General features: G+C 39.9%; 1 protein-coding gene across 6 annotated transcripts in view; it reads left to right on the forward strand.

Annotated features, from left to right (window-relative positions):
- Positions 1 to 22683, forward strand: part of LOC139948602 (tyrosine-protein phosphatase non-receptor type 4-like) — a 98063-nt gene that overhangs the window by 22973 nt on the left and 52407 nt on the right. For all 6 annotated transcript variants that reach the window (XM_071946779.1, XM_071946782.1, XM_071946781.1 and 3 more), the window contains exon 2: positions 1664 to 1881. In XM_071946779.1, the coding sequence (XP_071802880.1) occupies positions 1747 to 1881 (135 nt within the window). In that variant the 5' untranslated portion in view covers positions 1664 to 1746. The remainder of the gene's footprint in view (positions 1 to 1663; positions 1882 to 22683) is intronic.

A 22683-nucleotide genomic window follows, 5' to 3' on the forward strand; every position in this document is an offset into this window, starting at 1 on the left:
GAAAAAAACTCTAGACTCTAGGGCTTGTTTGGTTTACTGGCCCAGTTACTTGCCAACGTATAAATGTTCTTTGTAAGGTGTATGTAGATCAATACAAGATACATTGCATGTAGTACAATAAACATTGTACATCATGCGCTATATAAACATCAAATGAACATTATGTCATGGACATGATTCTGATGCATCCTGCACTTTAAATGACCTTAATGTGGTATTTTGTCACAGATCGCTTGCAGCTCTTGAACGTCCTTAGACTTGATAGTCGAGTCTGTAGTAATGATTCAGGTCTCCGGGATCGAATACTGCTCTCGCGAGATTACTGCTCTCACGCAAAGCTGCTGGCTGCCGACTACTACTCCCCCATTAACTGCGACTGCAAAGTGCGAGAGCAGCTAGTCTCGCTGGGGGCCAGCAGTCTCGTGAGATAGAAAATAATGCCAGAATCGCGGAGAGAGTCGAAACGCTAGCACCACGACAGACATTTAAGGGCTTGTCCACGATTCGAGATTGTCCTAGGGAAAGAAACTGGTAACTGTGATGCCGAGTCTCCTGTGTAGGTGTACTGTATGAAGTATACCATTCATTACTGTGATGACATTCAAGGGGTGGACAAATACGGAAAAGAAAATGTTGAAGGGTCATTTGCTGACATTCTCATCAGTGTGTGTGGAATGTCATACCCACAAAAACATATCCATTAGTGAGCATTTCAAACAAGGCAGGCTTCTGATGTTTCTGGCCACCTATTTTGTAGTATGTACACAGATCATGCAGATGAGATAGGCCTATTCCTAATGCTTGGCAGAAAATGTTGTTTACAATTTTTATTTGGCGAGATAAAAATGGAACCAAACACTACATGTAAGCAATGATGGTAATCAGGCAGGCTGATACATGTACTTGACAGATGCGACAGAAACAACAAACTCCATGGCCCTGGTCCTTTTGCTTTGTTGCCCCTTGAAATTTTCAAGGACAAATTTGTGATGTTCCCTCATAGTGATGCCCTTCAGTTTATGCCGCCTTGCCCACTGGTAACTGCAATTTTTTTTCAGAAAATCCTCTACCCTGAAGGTTTGGACGTAAAAAAGATCAAATCACTGGATAGGCATAGACTGTACACAATGTAGGTCAGCATTTCAGTGTGTAATTCATACCCTGTTCAATGTCTCATTGCACTTTCCAATCTGCGGATCTTTAATATTCCAACATACAGTTTTTGCAGAGGGGAAATTGTTGTAGGCAGGGATAGGATTTCTCTGTTTTAAACCGGAAATCGTTTTTTTTTTTTAAACAAGAAATTTAACTAAAAAGAAATCAATTTTTTAATAACTTAGATTACATTCATAAGAAAATGAAGATAAAACCATGGAACACCCCAGATTGCAGAATAGGTCTTTCAAAACCTAAGAAAAATGTATAAAGCAGGCTTCGCATTGGAAGCTTTCGCGCTCGCAAGCTTTCTCGCTCGCAAGCTTTCTCGCTCGCAAGCTTTCTCGCTTTGCTCTCATATTTTTTATTTTTTTTAACAGACTATTACATCCCTGATATTTCCACATGCAGTTTTTGCCGATGGGAAAGCATTGAACGTGTTTGTCACTATAAAGAACTGCCAAGCACCTGCAATATTTCTGAATCCTTTCCCGAACTCTCTCAACAGATTGCTAGCTACCACCACGGGGTGATTACAATGACAGAAACCGTGTGATCGTTACACTGAGGGCTAGCAGGGAAAACACGGCCATGTCACGACGCCTGCGAGCTTCCAGCGGCTCCTACAATGTCCGAGCCAATGAGATCGCTCGGGAGAAACAGGAGAGGAAGATGCGGTGTTACGTCGGTTTTCTTGACGACACGGAGGAGATCTTTGAGATTGAGGTGAGTGGTGGTGGTGCCCGGTTTAGTTACGTGTAATTTGTTTGCATTGGCCTTTTGTAAAACACCAGGCTTCGGATCAAGGTTTTAGCCAGGATTTGGTAAAAGGGTGTCCAAATTTGCTGGAAATTTTAAAACTGGGTGTCCAAATTGTTCACCTACAATAAATTTACATGTAAATGACAGATGAAACAGGGTGTCCAAATTAAAAACAGGGTGTCCAAAAGACACCCAGACACCCCTCTGGCTAACACTATGCTTCGGATGGGACGTACATGTATGTAAAGCCGTTGGTCCCATGTATTGTGTAATGCATGTAAAAAAAACAAGTGCACTTATCGAAAAGAGTAGGGGTTCGCCCTGGTGTTCCTGGCTGTGGCAGCTGTATGTGCCAGCACCTTATAAACCTTTTAAGGTGCTACATAATTAGGTCTCAGAGTCTATCTTATGAAAGTTTGTATTGTCAGTGCCGTGAGTACCTTGTTGGTAATACGTGCGCTAATATTTTATATAAGACTTAAATATTATTATTATTATTTTTTTGTACTGTGTATCCTAACCCTTAATTCCTCACCCTGTTTTTACCATACTACTGTACATGTAGGCAGGCCTGCCACTTCACAGAGGCATCAAAGGCTTTTGCCTCCATGCCCCTTGAAATGCTCCTGTAGAAGTTTACAATTTCTTCATAGAGTGCCCTTTGCCGAGGAGAAAATGCCTTCTGCCCTTGCCTTTTTAAAAGTGAAGCATACAGACTTGTACATGTACATGTAGAAGGGTTTTTCAACATCATACAATGTACACCTCTCTGTTGTCCAAACTTAATGCCTGATAAATTTGTGCTAACTTCCAACAGTAGTAATGACACAATGTTGCACAAGAGGTAGGAGCCCTGTCCAACCTTGAAATGCTCCAGTAGAAATTTTGCAATGTCCTCATAGGGTGCCCTTTACTAAGGGTGTCCTTTCAAAAACAAAGCATACACCCCTGGATAATGTGACAGTAAAGTGGAAACACATCCGAAGAGTAGTTTTTTCAACTCGTCTGTTTTTTTATTTATTTTTTATTTTTTATTTTTTTTTTAAATCTTTAGACAATCACAAACGTTACAAGTTGTACGGTGGCTGTCAAGGTTAAAACAAAAGGATAAAAACTGTCATCGAAAGATGTGTAAAACCAGACCCCCTGCCAACGATAAAAATATAATTATACAAGATAAAAAGGTAATTGCACTGAAACATTGTCCAAACTTGAGTGTCTGTGCAAACTTGCATTGGTAATAATGACCCAATGTTGCACAAAAGGTAGAAGCCCGCCCTGTCTGTGGCTCTTCATTCTTCGTGAACTTGAACCAACCGCGGAATGTCTACTGTAACCGCAACAGCTGGGGCTGGGGGGGGGGGCTGACTTAAATCCAAACTGCACTTGTGTCCCCACAGAATTTGTCCATAATAAATTTGCCGCCGCTAATCAAAGCTCTTTGGGGAGCGTTTGGGTTCAGAAGTGGAAACCACTTCCAGTCTCAGTCATGGTTACACACAGTCTGATGATGTAGAAACTTGTGCTGCGATTGGTATTCATGCAGTGTAACGTTGTGTACTTGAGTGGAGCCTGGCTGTGCTCATATTCTCCCAAACAGGCCCTCGTTTCTTTTTACTCCCGAAGGGCCGTACCACTTTACGAGAAGTAAAGGACACTTTGATTAGAATTCAGTATGTCTGCGATGAGTAGTTAAAGGGGCACCAAGGCCAGGTCGGGGGAAAACAGAGAATCCTGGTTTTGTTTATTTTCCATGCAGAAGTCTGCCTCACTAATGACAGTCAAGATTATTTGAGTCAGGCACTTCTATAACATTGCCATTCTTTTCGAGAAGTAAAGGACACTTCCATTAGAATATCAGAAGATCTACGACGAGTAGTTAAGGGGCACCAAGGCCAGGTCGGGAAAAAAACAGAGAACTCTGGTTTTGTTTATTTTCCATGCAGGAGTCGGCCTCGTAAGATTATTTGAGTCAGGCACTTCTGTAACATCGCCATTCTTTTCACGAAGTAAAGGACACTTCCATTAGAATATCAGAAGATCTACAATCTACGACGAGTAGTTAAGGGGGCACCGAGGCCAGGTCGGGGCAAAGCAGAGATCAAATTTATTTATGATTTTCAAAACAGAAATCTGCCGGTAGTGTGCAGTCAAGATTATTTGAGTCAGTCACTTCTACATAACATCGCCATTTAAGATGCATCAAGAAGTTATTGATTTTGGAGACTGGTTGAAATTCAATCCTGTAGTACTTGGAAGCAGCCTATAGTAGGCGTTGCACCGGAATGGCATTAAAGGGTCTATGTACTTTTTTTTAACACAAAACACAATGTCCAAAGATTTACATTAAACTTACACAGGTTGAACAAATAATTTCCGTCTCAGTTTTAGCATGAAAAAACGTATTAACGAGTTATGTTATTGTTTTGGTCTAATATCATAACTGGTCAATGGGATTTTTCATGCTGAAATAATTTTGGTCTTCCTGAGACTAAAATTATTTTGTGACTTGTTTTACTTATTTCTCAAAAACTATACAACCTCAGTTAGTGATATTTGAAGGGAAGCTTTCCACTATCATTATCTTCAAAGCCTGTAAGTTAAATGTAAATCTGTGGACATTTTGAAAAAGTACCCCAATCCTGAAGTATTTGTACAGTACAAGTGTACTGCATCATGTACTGTACAAGGCATGTCATTTGGCCAATTCCTCCCATAATGTGATCCAAGGCACCTGTGCGGAACAATGGGTTAGTAAAATCCATGAAGAGCCAAAGACCTGGGCCCAATTTCATGGCTTTGCTTACTGTAAGCACGGAATTGGCGCTTACGGAAGCAGGGAATTCTGTGCTTACGGCAAGCGTATTTCACTGGTTAGTGGCGAATTTGGGCTTCTGCGCGTGCGTACTCCATGTTACTAGGCATTCAACGCTTACAAGGCTAGGGCAGAAATTTGGCGCTTGCACAGAAGCGGGGAATCGTGATCGTAAGCGCAGAATTCGGCGGTAAGCAGAGCCATGAAACTGCGCCCTGCTTTGATTATGACGATACAGCCCCTATAAAAAATGTTGTGTTTTTTTAAAGACACTGGACACTATTGGTAGTTGTCAAAGACCAGTCTTCCCACTTGGTGTATCTCAACATATGCATAAAATAACAAACCTGTGAAAATTTGAGCTCAATTGGTCGTCAAAGTTACGAGATATGAATGAAATAAAAAACAACCTTGTCACACGAAGTTTTGTGCTTTCAGATGCTTGATCGGCAGCAAATTGCGCCACAGCACCTTGTAAAACATTACATGGTGCTATAAGAATTAGGTCTCATAATTCAAAAACAGTCCCACATCTTGCAGGAAATACTGTGTTACAGCGCCAGGAGCGTCACTGAGTGACGGACATGTGCGCTATATAAGAAGCCACAATTATTATTATTATTATTATTAATTATTTCGAGACCTCAAAATCCAATTCTGAGGTCTTGAAATCAAATTCATGGAAAATTACTTCTTTTTCCAAAACTACGTTACTTCAGAGGGAGCTGTTTCTCACGATGTTTTCTTGATCAACAGGAGGGCGGAGGCGTTTGGAGAAGTGCAGTTCGAACACGATTAGCAGTCACTATTGCTTTTGTATCGGGCACCTCATAGTTGCACTGTGGGTTAACCTTTAATATGTCACGCATATTATATTCATTTTTTGTTTTTAGCCATATATACACCGATGTGTGTTAGCACTGTATACTCGGTACTTTCCCGAGTTCTGTGGAAAAAAAATCACAGGCATACTTTGTCAGGTTCCCTGTACCGCAATACTCATGTTGAGTTGATGATGTAGAAGGAGCCTGGCTGTAATTCTTAAAAGGGGAAGCGTTCTGAGAAGTGCGGCTCGATCACAATTTGCAGTCACTGATGCTTTTGTATCTGGACACGGGGTTGCACTGTTGGTCAACCTAAATATGTCACGCATTACTTTGTCAGGTTCCCTGTATTGCAGTACTCGTACAATTGATGTAGTCATCAAAGCGACATGACTAACCGAGTGATTGAAAAATGGTAGTCGCGACTCGACTACATGTAAAAAACTAATACATACAGTTGTAAGTACATACCGTATTTTCCTGCGGATAAGACGCTCGGCGGACAAGGCGCAGGACGCTAAAATGTCCAAAAAAAATTCAAACGTCAGCAGACAAGGCGCACCGCCGCACAAGGCGCACGTTTAACCGCACACAAAAGAACACCTGGCGCCATCCGGTGTCGGTACATTGACACAAAGACGTAATTTGTTGCCTTTGAGAACCTACGTATACCGACCTTTATCCAATCAGCCAACGCTGTACATTGTATATTGTTAAAAACATAAAGTTCGGCCCAATCAGCGGGGAGAAACCATGGTCCACGCACCGTCTGAAGTTAATTTTATTTGCAACATGAACACAATGCCTCCCTGGACATCCGACGTCCCACAACGAGGATCTTTGCTGATACAGATACATTGCAACGACAGACGGACGTATCGTGTGTTTGTAGTAATGTATCGTAAGGCCGGGATGTCGCTGCATGCACACTGATATGCACATGTACACTGTGGATTGCGCTGCTCAATCTCGAGATTGCACAACAGATGTTGGAGACAATGTGGGCACCGTATTGAGCGATGTTCGCCGACGGGTTGCGCTACGCCCTCGCATTTGCGCTGCCTGGAAATGCGCCAAAATTCCCACGTGACTGTGCGGATCCCAAGCGCAAGCATGCTCAGACCATGCTCAGACATAGCCTGAACGTATAGATACGCAGTCAAATTCCATTGCGGACTTGAGAGCAGTGACTATTTGGGCATCTATGTCACTGCACGTTCAGTGTATCACTGGATCTAGCGGAGAAAGACACGTCGAGTCTTGTCTCAATGCGTTTATTGCTGGTTCGCGTAATTTTTACCAATAGAGGGCGTTTAACCTCACGCAATTACATTGTTCCAAAACTCCCTCTAGCGTTCAATGTTTCTTGTATTTATTGTCACACGCACAGTAACAACGACTATAGGCGTGATATCTGCTTTTGTGTTGCGTGATTAAATTTACAGACCTCGGAACAGTTGCGCTTTGGGGCTAATTTTCTGTGTCATTTTGAGAGATTTTCGAGTCTGAACTAGGACATCGTTGATTTTACAGGCAAGTTTCATGCAAGGGCAACCATGATTTTAACAACCGTTCCTACCCGAAGTTTTGAAGCAATAAAATAATTCAATAAAATAAAATGTGGTTTCTTCCCTATTTTTTTTGGGCTAGTGTTGTATTATTTTATTTGGCACTACAAACAAATACAAATCATATCCTAGTAAGATAATGCTACGTTCCCATAATAATTTTTAAAAGCAAACGTCTAAAAGGAGGCAATAAATATTCAGCCTAAAGCACACTTCAGAGATCGTTGTTCTCTACAATAAAAACCCTCAAAGTTTACCACACAAAAGCGGTTGGGTGAATGACGTTTGTATGAAGTTATTGACTGTCAATCGTTTTCGGAACGAATACCCGGCCACACAGAAAAACGTTTGTACGCCGCCGACGTCTGTTCCGAAAGCTAGACGCATTGCGGCATTATGGAATGAAAGCACGGTCATGGGGAATAAACATGTTGCAGCATTGTTGGAATAATTGGACCGTCTGGGGGATTGCGGCATTGTTCGAACGAAAATACGGTCTCAGTGTCTGAATAGCCTTGTTCGACCGCATTATTGAGTAAGGATTCTTCACACAAAGATCGTTGATTTGAATTGGACATGAAGGTATTTTTTATTTCACGCAGTGATCATAAAAAAAAAAAAAATCAATCGTCAGCAGACAAGGCGCACCGAAAGATAAGACGCATCGATGTTTTTGGGGTCTAAAAAGTCAGATAAGACGCGTCTTATCCGCAGGAAAATACGGTAAGTACGTAGTTGCGACTTCAAAACTAGTCGCACTAGTCGTCCAGGCTTACACTGTATATTGGCTGGGACATGCCGTTGATTTCACAAAACTATTCCTTACTTCAGACTAATCTTAGGACTTAGGACGAGTCCCAACCCTGCACTGTAGCATGCAGACCTTAAGATTAATCCTAAGTTAGACTCGTCCTAACTCGAGATAAGACGAGTTCTAACTCTTTGTGAAATCGACTCATGGACTCCCAAAATGGGGCAACATGTAAGATCATCGTGACCAATCAACAGCCGATGCCGATGCATCCCTTTAAAACAACCAGCAGGAATACTTTCACAGCTGATTATGGAGTGCCAACTTCACATGTTTTGACAACTGCATTAAGAATTCAGAGTCCCAAGCCCACAAAAATGCCCTTGTCACATGAGGCACTGTGAAGTGTCGCTGCTGTACAAATGAATGGTTTGAACTTGTCAGATGCTTCAAATTCCACCGCTTGTATCTCTGACATCTGTCAAACTTAACATACCATAAGTTGATCTGACAGAAGAAATATACACCGGATGTCTGCAACTCACTAAGCAAAAATGTGTGTGTCCCCCCCCCCCCCCCTCCAACATCAAAAATTTTCAGACTTCTTCATTCATGAAAAGATAGCATTTATTACTTCAAACAGTTTTGTGGTAATGTGAATGAGCATCCAGTGTAAGTCATGACGACATGCCTGACATGTGACAAATGGTCAATGTTCAAAGTACATTTTATGCTTTATAAGGCAGGATTTGTGGTTCAGTAAATGTGACACATTGGCTCAGTACAACTTTTGTTTTCAATCGAGTCAACTAAAATGTTGGATCCCATTCAGGTTTTTCAACTAGCCGGCAGTACAAAACGGCTTGCAAAATTTTGTTTTTGGATGGTTTTATCGCTTTATTTCTGCCCTAAATTATACTTGACAACTTGTGTTGAATAGAACATACAACGTACAGCGTACTGTTATCCTGTAAAGTGCACTATGGTACAAGTTACCAAATTAACTGGAGTCACTTAGCCCTGGCGGACACCCAGATCAGTCCACCAACTCCTCCCTCCCTTCTCCCCTTTTCTAGAAGAGGCAACATTAAAACATTCCCCCTGCTGCTCCAAAGTGTAATGGACCCTTGCCATGAAATATGCTAATTACTTCCACGCATGCGTACAGACCCTGTTGGTTGGCAAACGCCATAGAGTTGTGCTCGCGTCTGCGTCACGCCCCCATTAGCCGTGTACAAAACAGCGCGATATTCCCTCATTTTGCCAACCAAAACGTTAGTGCGCACGCGCTACGTGCAATTTACATATTTCATGGGAAGGGTCTATATTAAATCCCTGTACACATGGAACTTGGACTGTTAGTGCTCAGTAACGAAAGCAAGAACACTTCCAAATCCTGGAAGAGTAGGGGTTAACCCCCTGTGTTTCTGGTTCATCTAGCATGTGCCCTACATGTAGTTCATGATAGTACATGTAGTTTACAGGTTTCCTCAGGCTTGCAAGCTGCAGTGATAATAAGTTCACTTTATTAAAAGAAAACTGGACACGTTTGGTAATTGTCAAAGACCAGTCTTCTCACTTGGTATACATGTATCTCAAAATATGCATGCATAAAATAACAAACCTGTGAAAATTTGAGCTCAATCGGTCGTCGAAGTTGTGAGATAATAATGAAATAAAAAACACCCTTGTCACACGAAGTTGTGTGCTTCCAGATGCTTGATTTCGAGACCTCAAAATCAAATTTTTAGGTCTCAAAATCAAATTTGTGGAAAATTACTTCTTTCTCGAAAACTACGTTCAGAGGGAGCTGTTTCCTACATCAGGCTTGCAAGCTACAGTGATAATTTATTAAGAGGTGTCCTTGGTTGACCCATTTCACCTGACATCATCAGAAAAACCTTGAATGCGCCATACTGGTGGGCATTTTCACTGCGTTTTTATATACAACTCTATGCTGTGCGTTGTGCAGTGTTAGTGTGCATTTTAGGCGAAGCGGCGTTAATACACGTAAACCTAACTTGCCCACCAACATGGTGAGCGTGGCACAGTCGCTGCGTGTGACGCGCGTGCAAGGGTTCAATACACTAATACAATAGAACATGCACAGCATTTTCAGTGACAACTTTTGTTGAAAAGAAAATACAGCACACGGTAGCCTTTAAAGTGTCTTATTCCTCAGTTACCAAATTAACTGGAGTCACTTAGCCTTGGTGGACACCCAGATCCATCCACCAACTCCTCCCTCCCTGCTCTCAGGTCTGGAGGAGACAACATTAAAACATTCCCCCTGCTGCTTCAAAGTGTAATTAAATCCCTGTCTTCATCTAATCAAACGTCAGCTGATCAAACTCACATCAGGACAGATTAACCTCAAACTCCTTCATTCCTCCATCACGGCGGATTCCTCTCTGGATCCTCTTGACACTTGGAGAGGATCTTGGATGATGTGTGCTTCAGATAACGATCGTATCTTGCATCTTAAAAAATGGGGTTAAAAATGTTCAACTTGAATTGGACTCTGGAGACGGTGCTTACATGTGACATTCAGTTTATGATGTGATATGGGGCTAACAGACCGATCTATAAGGCTCCGCCCCCGACGCACGTGTGAGCAAGAACAAGTGAACCTCTCCAATGCCTTTCTGCACAACTCTGCCACGCACGCCAAGCATATGGGCACGCATGTCGGACCTGATTTGTCGGACCTTCGTTGCGTTGTGATTGGTCAATACATGTACGCAATGGGGCGGAGCTTAATGGATCGGTCTATTTCATAGAGCTAGCGCCTTGAAAGCAGAAAATACTGCTTGAAACAATTCTGCTTAGCAAAAATAAGCAGGATACCAGCCACAGAAAGTACATGTATGATGGTACTTTGGTTGGTAACCTGATTCTCGTAAGCATGATTATGCTATCAGGTTGTATGCTTTTTGTGCTATAGCAGCTACATTATGAAATTGGGCAATGGTTTTAAAGGGTCTGTACTTTTTATTAACACAAAACACAATGTCCACAGATTTACATTAAACTTACACAGTTTGAAGATTATGATAGTAGAAAGTTTCCCTTGAAATTTTACTTTGGTGCTGTAGTTTTTGAGGAATGAGTAAAAAAGCAAATAATTTTCGTCTTACTTTTAGCATGTAAAAACTAAAACCAGTCATATGCTATGATTATGGTATAATAATAACTGGTTAATGGGATTTTACATGCTAAAATAATTTTCTTCGTACTGAGGCGAAAATTATTTTGTGACTTGTTTTCATTTTGCAAAAACTTAAGAACCACAGTTAGTAATATTTGAAGGGATGTTTTTCACTATCATTATCTTCAAACCCTGTAAGTTAAATGTAAATCTGTGGACATTTTGAAAAGTACCGAAATCCTTTAAAGGTATGGTCATGCTTGAGTAACTAGCTCAAAAATAATCACCATAAAAACTTACTTGGTGAGAAGCAATGCAGCTGTTGATGCACTGTTAATGGAAAAGGAATCCCTTTGCAGGCGTGTATGCGTCATTTTTGAAAGGGCAAGGGCACCAAGGCATTTTCTCCTTGGTAAGAGAAAATTGTAAGAAATCAGGGAACCTCTTGACCCTTGTTGAGGATCCATATTACTTGAGGATGATGTGTGCTTCAGACTAAGGGCAATATCGTGCATTTAAAAAATGGGGTCAAAAATGTTCAACTTGAATTAGAGACGGTGCTTCTCTGTGACATTCAGTTGATGATGTGATATAGTTTTAAACAGCTACCTGAGCGGAATGTTTTCAATAGAAATGGTATTTTTACTTGTTTATAATGCACTTGTTCACCATTTTTTAATGTAATTTTGATATGTGTACACTTCTGAACTTTTCGTAATTATCGATTAAAAAATCAGGCCCCTACCTAAAGGTTTTTTGAAAAACTAAAAACACTTCTGCCGTTGAGAGCGGGCGTCAAAGGACAATGTCGCTGACGTCATTTGTGGGAGTTTGCTTTGTTATACATCCACGCTGCAACAAAGCGGCTTTATCGACTTATGACATTTTGAGAGTGATTACGTAACGGAGCTTTTCGCAAATCTCGCAGAAAAGCTCTGGACAAGGGCATACAAAATGATTGTTTTTTTACACAATTGAAACCTATTTATAATCGTATATGACTCGATTTCCTTATTCATCGAAAACATTTTAAGTGGAATTCAGCAAAGTTCACGACTTGACATTTTCGTTCAAGCAGGTCTTTAAAGGTAGGGTAATACTTTTAAAGGCACTGGAGACAGTTGGTACAATTGTGAAAGACAAGTATTCTCACTTGGTGTATCTCAACATGCATAAAATAACAAAGATCTGTGAAAATGTTTGGCTCAATTGGTCGTCGAACTTGCAAGAGAATAATGACACTGGTTTGTACATACTGCACTCAAGTACATCATCTACAAAATGTGCAATATTATACTGTAATGTTCCATATAGTATATGTTCCTACTTGTTCGTCGTGGAAACGGAGGGGGGGGGGGTTAATTCACAAATCTTTTGTACCCATTAAAAAACCATTATGTTTACAGAAGACACACAGTGTCAAACAATCGGAGACTGAAATTCGAAGCGTTTGTATCATTTAGGGCCCCGAACAAACAAACGGTCCGAGAGTTGTATGTCTGCAATTTTATTGATTGCAGGGAACTAAACTGCTCCCAGTAGAGGCTCCTGGCTGTCCCACAGTACAAGAAAGCGTGGTCCAATCACATAGATGGGCTCCACTAAAATGAACTTGAATTTGGTCAGTGACCGTGATGACAAATGGAGCAAGGGGAGACTTTATTGCTCTGGCACTGTGCTTTTACATGATGTGTCTATTTTTTTATACCCGGCGGAGCTTCAGATTTTGTTGGGTCCTAACTTGAAAACTGAACATGCAGCCAGTTTTGAGTGACTTTGACAGTGTGGAGGCATTGTTTCTAATGATTGATGCTGTGACATTTACTGCGTATTGATGCCTTGAAGCTATGCTGAGGGAATACTGATTTTAAAAGCATGCACTGACAGACCTTGGTTATGAGGAGTACTAGAGTGTGATCGCTCTCCTCCGCACTCGTTAAAGGGACATGTGTTGCCTTGGATCAGGCGAGTTGGTCTATGAAGAGGGTTTGAAAACGTCTGTTATGAAATGCATATTGGTTAGAAAGATATTTTAAAAGTAGAATATAATGATCCACAAAAATGCCTTGAAATTGCTCTTACACATGTATTGTACAAATGTATGTCAACTCACGTCCAGCCGTCCTTTTCACCAAACTCTTCCTAGCTTAGGGTTAATCTTAGGACTTAGGACGAGTTACGTATCCATAGACGCATTGAACCCGATCCTAGTGTTTAGTAAAATCTGCATTGTAGCTTGTGCACGCTCCCTGAAACTGATGGAGATACAGTAATGACATCAAAGTCTAGATTTTGAAGAAGAAAACAAACCCAAAAGATATTTTTAAAAGCAGCAGAATTTTGCTCGTACTTCACATGTCAACTACATTGTACAATTCCAGGTTTTGAACTTCGCCTTTCTGCACAACTCTGCCGCGCGCGCCAAGCATACGTGCACGCACGTCGGACTTATTTGTCAGACCTTCGTTGCGTTGTAATTGGGCAATATGCAATGGGGCGGAGCCTAATGGATCAGTCTATTGCTGTGAGTGTCGTAGGTTAATTCGAGGCATGCATTTCAATTAAAATCAATGACCAATCAGTTTTTGGTGTAGAGGGATGACCATGCAACCCCTGTGTACCTCAAGAGGGTAGGGGGAAGGATCCATCTCCTGTGTACCTCAAGAGGGTAGGGGGAAGGATCCATCTCCTGTGTACCTCAAGAGGGTAGGGGGAAGGATCCATCTCCTGTGTACCTCAAGAGGGTAGGGGGAAGGATCCATCTCCTGTGTACCTCAAGAGGGTAGGGGGAAGGATCCATCTCCTGTGTACCTCAAGATGGTAGGGGGAAGGATCCATCTGAACCCTGGCCTTACCCTCGTTTCTAACACCCTGGCCTACATTATGTAAATAGCTCTGCTGTCAGTTCCAATATCTTACAGTAATCACTTCTGATGTGGCTTACTCACTCTGTAACTTACCCTTCTACTGTGTCGCGCTGCCTGGCCTTGATTTTTTGCTCTTGAAGGGGCACTGCAATTTCCCTCTGGTAAAGGGGCACTTCTATGAGGAAAATTTACATTTGTATTGCAACTTTGCTGCGGGTGCCGGCCGATGGGTTATTTTAAAGCCTGCTCTGCATCAAATAAGCTGTTTGCCTGTTAGATTTGAATATTGTCATGTACAATGACATGCTTGATCACAAGTTACCACTTAAGTTTAAATATCGCAGACTATAGACAAATCCAAGAGTGCTGCATGCTGCCTGTGGCTGGGTTGCTGCAAAATGGGGTGGCAAAATCGTTGTCTTTTTCGCTTTTCATGTGAATTAAGTGTCTTCCTCAATGATTTATACACTTTTCCTTGCAGGATAGTTTTACAAAATTTATATAGAATATTTTATAACATAATTTGAAACTAAACAGAAAGTGAATACTGAAATTTTGTCAAAAAACCTTGCCAGTACAACAAATTTTAGCCGTGCAGTTTCTGCGTCTATCGCACATAACTCACCTACATGTATTGTCTGCTCGGTTTTCAGACTTAAATTTCCATTAAGTAGTAAGTATTTAGGGTCATGGTTCTATACATTGTTATGCCATGCTGTCCTCTCACAGAAATTGTGTGAACCATTGAGAAAGACACCCAAGTCACATAAAGAGTAAAAGAAACATTGATTTTTCATGTATATTTTTGTGTACAAAACATCACGCTGCGGCGACCCAGCAATACACTGTACTGTCAAAAGCTGCTTTAGTTCTACCCAAGTAAGTTTTTATGACCATTAATATGAAGAGTGATTACCGTTCCATGTACTTTAAGGCATAATGCTGCTTTTGTTTGTCTTGTTTTTGTATTATTTTCTTTTACCAGGCCTTTAACTTTGAAATTAAAGAACTTGGAATCCTCTTACAAAAGGTCTTTGGAAGTGACCCTTCTTATGGAGCAGATTTGATAAACTCTTGTTGATTGACCCTGGCAGGGAATGACCATGCAATGTCTCATGGTACACACTGGATGGTGAATAAGACCTATGGGTGACTTTAAACTGCTCAACTCGGTTAAAAAAGGAGTGCTACCCTTTTTCTTTGGAGGCTTGAAAAAGTCATTGGAGATTTGGATTGGAGTAATATCTGGTACTACAATGGCCCCTTTCATGTGTTTTCCATGTTGAATATTATTCCTAGACTCTTATGGATGATGTGGGCGTAATGCCAACAGTTAAAGGCAGTGGACACTATTGGTAATTACTCAAAATAATTATTAGCATTAAACCTTTCTTGGTAACACGTAATGGGGAGAGGTTGATAGTAAAGTTTTGTGGAATCGGCTGTTGTGCCTTTAATCTGGATTCTGAAAACAAGTGTAAAGGCAAAGGCGGCTCGGACACGGCAATCCAATGTGGTCATTCCCGGTTTTGCTACAAACGACAGGGCTTTTGCTAGTGCTTTTTTTTAGTGGTTGCTGTGAAAAAGAAAAAAAAGGAAGATCGGCCCTTGATGAGCACTGAGAGTAAACACGACACAAGATCTTGATACGTGGTTGTAATAAAAATGCAGAATCTCAATCCACCTGTCTGGATTGAGTGTAAACGCAGTTCACAGTCAGAGAAATTCGACCTTGCTGCTTTGTAAAGGAAACATTGATCACAAACTGTAGTTTCCTGTATCGTCTTGCCACGGAATACCGACATGCACACCACAGAGAATCATTGTAAACAATCGGGGTTGTTCTGCGGTCGCTGCGCGATGACCTAAAACTTACCAACCTTGTTTTTTCCATGATACACTGCAAAATTGACATCCTGTGGCCAAACTGTAGAGGGAGCTGTATTTTGAATCGCCGATATTGACTTATTCTACAACTTTACGTAGCATATGAAACTAAATGGAAATGTTCTTTTTAAAGCCTACATGTAGTATTTGTAAAGTTCACTAATAATAGTAAACAATCACAATATTTTGGTAATCCTATACAGTACAGTGTTTTTGCCCTTGATGCTTCATTTTTGAAAGGGCAAGGGCACCAAGGCATTTTCTCCTTGTAAAGGGCACCAAATGAAGAAATTGTCAATTTCTACTGTAGCATTTCAAGGGCACCAAGGCATGGAGGCAATCACCTTCGTTGCCTCCTTGAGGAATCAGGCCTTTGCGTGTCATTTCACTAGTCTACCAGCTTCAGTGTTCACTAGTTTAAGTTTGATAGTTCCCTTTGAACACGACTTGTAGTGTGAAGCAGTATGAACATTCATACTGAATGTTAAATAATAAACTAGCAAGCTGGACTAGTTTGACAGAATTATGACTGGTTCTCGGCTGTTTTAACTGCCATTTGGCCAGTGGACCACTGGTAATGGAAAACACTTAAGCAATATGAACATTGGTAATGATAAACAAGCCACTTGTAAGGGAAAACACTGAAGCAATATGAACATTGTAATGTCAAGCTAGCCAGCTGGACTATCAAGAATTGGGACTGGTCCTTGGCCCTTTTAACTGGCATTTGGCCAGCGGGCCACTGTTATTAAGGGAGAACATAAAGCAATAGTATGAAGATTTGTAATGTTCAACCATGGAGGCTAGCCAGCTGGACTATCAGAGTTTTGACTAGTCCTTGGCCCTTAAAGCCATTGGACACTTTCGGTAAATACATGTAGTATTGTCCAAGGCCCACACTTCGTGTATCACAATTTCTATAAAATAACAGACCTGTGAAAATTTAGGCTCAAGCGATCATCGGCGTCGGGAGAAAATAACGGGAAAACTCAACCTTGTTTCCGCACGTTTCGCCGTGTCATGACATGTGTTTAAAATAAATCCCAAGGTTGTAGCTACCACGGTCGGAGCCGGTCGGCTATCACCGGCCCCAGCTTTTGCCGACCGGGATCCAACAAAAAATATCAAACTCCGACCGACATAAATTTATGTGAAACTGTTTTAAATGCCATTGAAATAAGTGAAAAATAAAGAAAACAATCCTGTAAAACTCCTAATAAGGTGTGTATTTTATTTCTGTAAAAACAATCAAAACAATTTTCTCTCCAAAACCGCGATGTTCTCCGTGATTGTTGCTTAAAAATAAGCCGCTTGAATGCTGCAAGTTCATGGAGTACTAAAAAAAGCACGCACAATCTCCGGCGTGCGTGTAGTATCCATGATGCACAAAACCACATGGTAATACTCAAACGGTCGCCCACTGGTTCATGCAGCATGCACAGCACATAACACACACAGTCCGAAGTCCATCTTAACCAAGATTCCGCACGCTGTGATTGGCCATTGATGGCTGTTAATAAATCCATATTCATGATCTTCTTGGCTAGCCTTCTTCACAACACACGCTCACGAACGGAGTAAAGAATTGGCGAACGTTGTGCATCACGCCTGCAGACTGTATGCACAATGCACAGCCTTGGAGGAGTTCTAGTAACATGGACAACTTCTGCCAACAGAGGGCGTTGCGGGCCAAAGTTCATTGAATTATATCTCAATGTGTGTTGTTGACCGATCGTTGATTCACGAAGATTTTGTTGCAAACGGAGATCAGAACATGTTCAAAACAAACAATTCTCAAACAACAAGTTCATTCAAATGGTTGTTGATAATTTAGGGCATAAATTAAGAGATAAAGTCGTCCAATTTTAGGGACTTCACTTCCGTGTTTTTTTTAATATTTTTTTTTAGTTTCATTTTTTTTGGTACCATACATGCAGCAGGCTAGTGAAAAAAACCTGCGGGCGATCAAGAATTTTGGTTGACTCGCCCGGCGGGCGGTTGAAAACAAATTATTCTGATGGGCGGACCATGTTGGTGGAGTCGTCGAAGTTGCATTAAATTTTTATTGAGAATGTTATTTAGATGATTTTCCTGTCTATTAATACTTGTTGGAAAAAAAAAAAAGGAAAAGACAAGAATCAATTTTTGAGTTTATTGAATGCACTTCGTTGAGAAATTGCCAATGAATACAACTCAGTGAAACATGGCTTTTCTATTTTACTAATGTGCTCCTTTTTGAAATGGAATAGTCTAGATTTTGCGGCAGTGATCGGACATGTGTCCCGTCATCCTGTGTTTCTGAACTTGTCTCTCCACTCTGCATTGCCTTCTGATGAATATATGCAACTGCAAGCTTTTCAATTGATAAATTCAACACTCAAAAATTCTGCCTAGTAGTCTACCTACCCTATTTTGAGATGGGATTTAAATCGTAAACAGAATATTAATTTTATTTATTTTACCCTAACATTTTACTTTAAAACTTAAAAAGTATTTATTTTCTATGGCTCCCTGGACATGTTTTTTCCTTTGACAATGGCTATGTCAAGGCACAAATAGGCAAGAGAGAGCCTGGGGAACCCATCAAAGCTTAAACAAAACCTAAAAATCTTCAGCTTCCAAAGAAGCCAGGTTGTGAGGCGCTACGCTGCCCCTACATGTACACCCACCCTCTCGACTATGCTCTCGACAAAATTAGCCGGCATCCAATTTGCCCTAGCTACAACCTTGATAAATCCGTAATGCTCGATATTGAGAATTGATATTGTTTTAATGTTTTCTCAAAAAGTAAAGCATTTCAGGGAATAATATTTCAAGAGAAGTCTTTCACCATTACCATCTGTAAACCCTGTAAGTTATTTGTAAATCTGTGAACTTTTTTTTTCTTTTTCTTTTTCTGTACCGAAAGTGTCCAATGGCTTTAAACTTTCATTTGGCCATCAGCGGACCACTGAAAACACTGTACATGTACATTATTTGGGGTACAGCTGGTCTCAGAATTTCAGCCTTTCTACAATAGAATGTCATGGCCACGATGGCAGCCTTCCTGTACATATCTCTGTTTAAACTGTCCTGTATGTCTGGGTTCTTTTGGCAGCCAAAATGTCAAGGTTTAACATTCATGGTCATGTGGTATGAATATATAGACTGGCCCAATTCCACAGAGTCGCTATCTACATAGTGTAAGTGTGCCAATTTGATAAGCACAGAAAAAACCTTGTCCCCAATAGGTTACCAGTTCCCAGTTGGAATTATGAGAAAACCTGCACTAGACTGTTAAATTAAAGGCAGTGAACACTATTGGTAATTACTCAAAATAATTATTAGCATACAAACTTAATTGGTTACGAGTAACAGGGAGAGGTTGATAGTATAAAACATTATGAGAAATGGCTCCCTTTGAAGTGACGTAGTTTTTGAGGAAAATGGTGATTTTCAATGAATTTGATTTTGAGACCTCAGATTTAGAATTTGTGGTCTCGAAATCAAGCATCTGAAATCACACAACTTCGTGTGACAAGGGTGTTTTTTCTTTCATTATTATCCCCCAACTTCGATGACCGATTGAGCTCAAATTTTCACAGGTTTGTTATTTTATGCATATTGTTGAGATACATGTACATCAAGTAAGAAGACTGGTCTTTGACAATTGCCATTAGTGTCCGCTGTCTTTAAATTAAAGGCACTGGACACGTTTAATAGGTAATTGTCAAAGACCAGTATTCTCACTTGGTGTTCCAACATTATTTGTATATAAAATAACAAACCTGTGAACATTTGAGCTCAATTGGTCATCAAATTTGCAAGAGAATAATGAAAACAAAAAATGAAAAAACACCCTTGTTGCATTACTTTGTGTGCTTTCAGATGCATAATACAGGGCTTCAGCTGAAATTATTTTATAATTTGAGTGAGAAATTACCCCTTACTTCAGAGTGAGCCGTTTCTCACAAGTTTTTATACTATCAATAGCTTTCCATTGCCCGTTACCAAGTAATTTTTTATGCTCACAATTATTTTGGGTAATTACCATTAGTGTCCAATGCCTTTAAACTGTAAAGTGATTGTCTTCAAATTACTTGCTTTGAGTGCCTATGTTTCGTGCAGACGACTAATAAGCACAAATTATCTAATTGATTCATGAGAAAATGAGCCGTTTGATGTTTATGCTGTCTGCCCTTCTCCAGGGCCCCAGTGCAGGTGTGTTAGGCCAAATAAACAATAAAACATGTTTATCGTTTCCGCCTGCTTCCTTTTAGAGGCCGCGTACCTTTTTTTCATAAAAAAAGGATACATTTAAACGATCTCATTCAAAGAGAAAAAAATAAACAATTGCTGGTTGGCAATGTTTTCCCTGCACATTAGAATTTACATCCTTATAAATTGACATTTTTTTTTGCGGTTCATTATTTTAAACGATTTAGAAGAAGAATAAATTCCTCATTGAAAAGCACTACGACAGTGGCAATTTCATAGTGTAGAAACTTTGTTATCATTAAAAATGTGTCAGGCGGCCATTTTGTTTGTTTTTAAAGCCTTCCATGATCAGACGCCATTATATATCAAGGAGTGCTTTACTTTTCATAACCCATCTCGCCCTAATCTTCGCTCTTCTCAAGACCCATTTTTGCTTACCATTCCTAGGACCCGTAGCAAATCTGGCGATCGCACATTCACTGTAACTGCATCCACAGAATGGAACAACATCCCTTCTTTCATTAAAGCCGCTAAATTCACTGACCAATTCAAAAAACTTCTGAAAACACATCTCTTCCCTGTTTAAGCTTTTTATTTGTTCTCATGCTTTTCAAACATTGTGTATGTAGCTTTTTCGATAAGTTTTTGTTGTTTTATTGTGCATTTATTTTCAGTTTTTGTAAACGCTGTGATATAGTTTTCTATGGGGAGCGTTTCTAAATACCTGTTATTGTTATTGTTATTATTATTATTATTATTATTATTATTATTATTATTATTATTATTATTATTATAATAAAATTCTTAATTAAAAAAAAAGACAGGACGCTAAACATGTTTTTTCTTTGTTTGGCCTTAGGGTACACCTCTTAAGTACATGTACATGTACGTGTATATGAGTCATCCTTTTCCTCTGCGGACTTAAAGAGTGAATGTAGAACATTAGTTCCATTAGAGGTGTTCAATTTTCTTTGAAAGTATACTGAAGCTACATGTGGTATGTGTGTCAGAGATGAGTATTTTAGACTAAGAAAAAAAGCCCTCTCTTCTCTTACCTCTTCAGTCTCCTGACAATGACTAGAGCATGCTAGTCGAAACATTGAGACCAATTTAAGAACTGACTCCGCGATAGTACAGTTAATTAAGATCCTATTAGCTAAAGTAGTAGTCCCAGCCTATTTTCTATACCATCCGCCCGGGTAATAGTTAAAAAGCAGGACAGTTCTTTTCAGAACTGAGAAGTCTCCCGAACCCCAGAACATCTACTCCACGGCAGTAGAATAAAGCAAGACAGTTCTCTAAGAACAAACTCTACCTGGCAAGTAGATACACACATGGTGTTACCGCAAACCAAATATAGATTTTAGACCTCTTTTTATATCTCTGCCTAATGAGGAAAGTAAGCTGGGGTTTTCTTCTCTCTTTAGATCATAAAGAAATTGTACTTTGCTTTTTAATTGCTTCTCTAGTGCTGATGATACCTGGCCTGATACTTCACAGAGGCAACCCCTGGTCAATGCCGTCATGCCCCTGAAATGCTCCAGTAGACTTTACAATTTCCTCATAAAAAGCATAGGGTGCCCTTTACCAAGTGAAAAGGCCTTGGTGCACTTGCCCTTTCAAAAACAAAGCATACATGTACATGCCTGGGATACTGTCCCTCAGAAGTGCCTTGAAAAAAACTACTCTGGGGTTTATCAAAACAGCCATTCCGTGGTATTTGCGCTTCATAGTAAAAAATTTAAAATGGTTATCAGTGAAGTTTTTACATTTATTTTGAAACAAGAACACCTAGTGCTTCTTCTTCTAAAAAGACTTTATAAAAATATTCTTTATTATTTTTGTGACAGCCTTGGGAGTAAAGGGTAAAAAGTGTACACAAAAGTCTGAAAAATCCTTGAAATTCAGGTTTTGAAAAAAAAAATCATGAAACAATAGGTGTTCAGATTTAATCATTATGTATAAACAACAAAGAGTCATTAGTAAGGACAGCCAAAATTAAAGATGCCTTTTTGAACTATTAACTTTTGAAAAATGGGAGTTAATTTTTACCCTCGTTTTACTGTCATGCGAGTCACAAAAAAAATGATTATAGCATTTTTTCTATTATAGACCCTCAACATTTTTTTTCTTCTCTCTCATAATAGTGGTCTTTTCAAAGGGTCTTTCAAGAATTAATTTGTTTTTTTTACCTAGGCCTTCTACTTAAAAAAAAAAAAACACCCTCGAGTTTGTCACGCGAGTCACAGCAAATGCACTTAATGCACGTGGTTAGCAAAAGCTACCAAAGTATTCTGGGGATGATGTCTATGGAATGTTACAAAAGCACCCCCAGCCCACTGGAACATACTACTATGCGCCTGAAGTTATAAATTTTTGTTACTAGAACAAGGAATTATTACAGTGTACAATTATAACTTGGCACACTGTCAGCAGATCATGTTGAACTACATGTACCATGTGTACACTGCATACTGCACTGTACAATGTGCTCACATCTGAATAATTTACATGCATTATTTAAATAATACAAGGAATGATAAACTTAAAACAAGAACAAACAAAAATATTTGATGAAACTGGGTATTTTAAGACAGTATTCTTAAGTTAGATTTGGAGGGGGGCATCAATAAAGAAATTACTTAACAGATTTACATGTACTCAGCCTAACACAGTCTAATACCGTTAGAACTTGACACAAAAATTTGT

Source organism: Asterias amurensis, chromosome 16 (genome assembly GCF_032118995.1).
Source record: "Asterias amurensis chromosome 16, ASM3211899v1".
Lineage (NCBI taxonomy): Eukaryota > Metazoa > Echinodermata > Asteroidea > Forcipulatida > Asteriidae > Asterias > Asterias amurensis.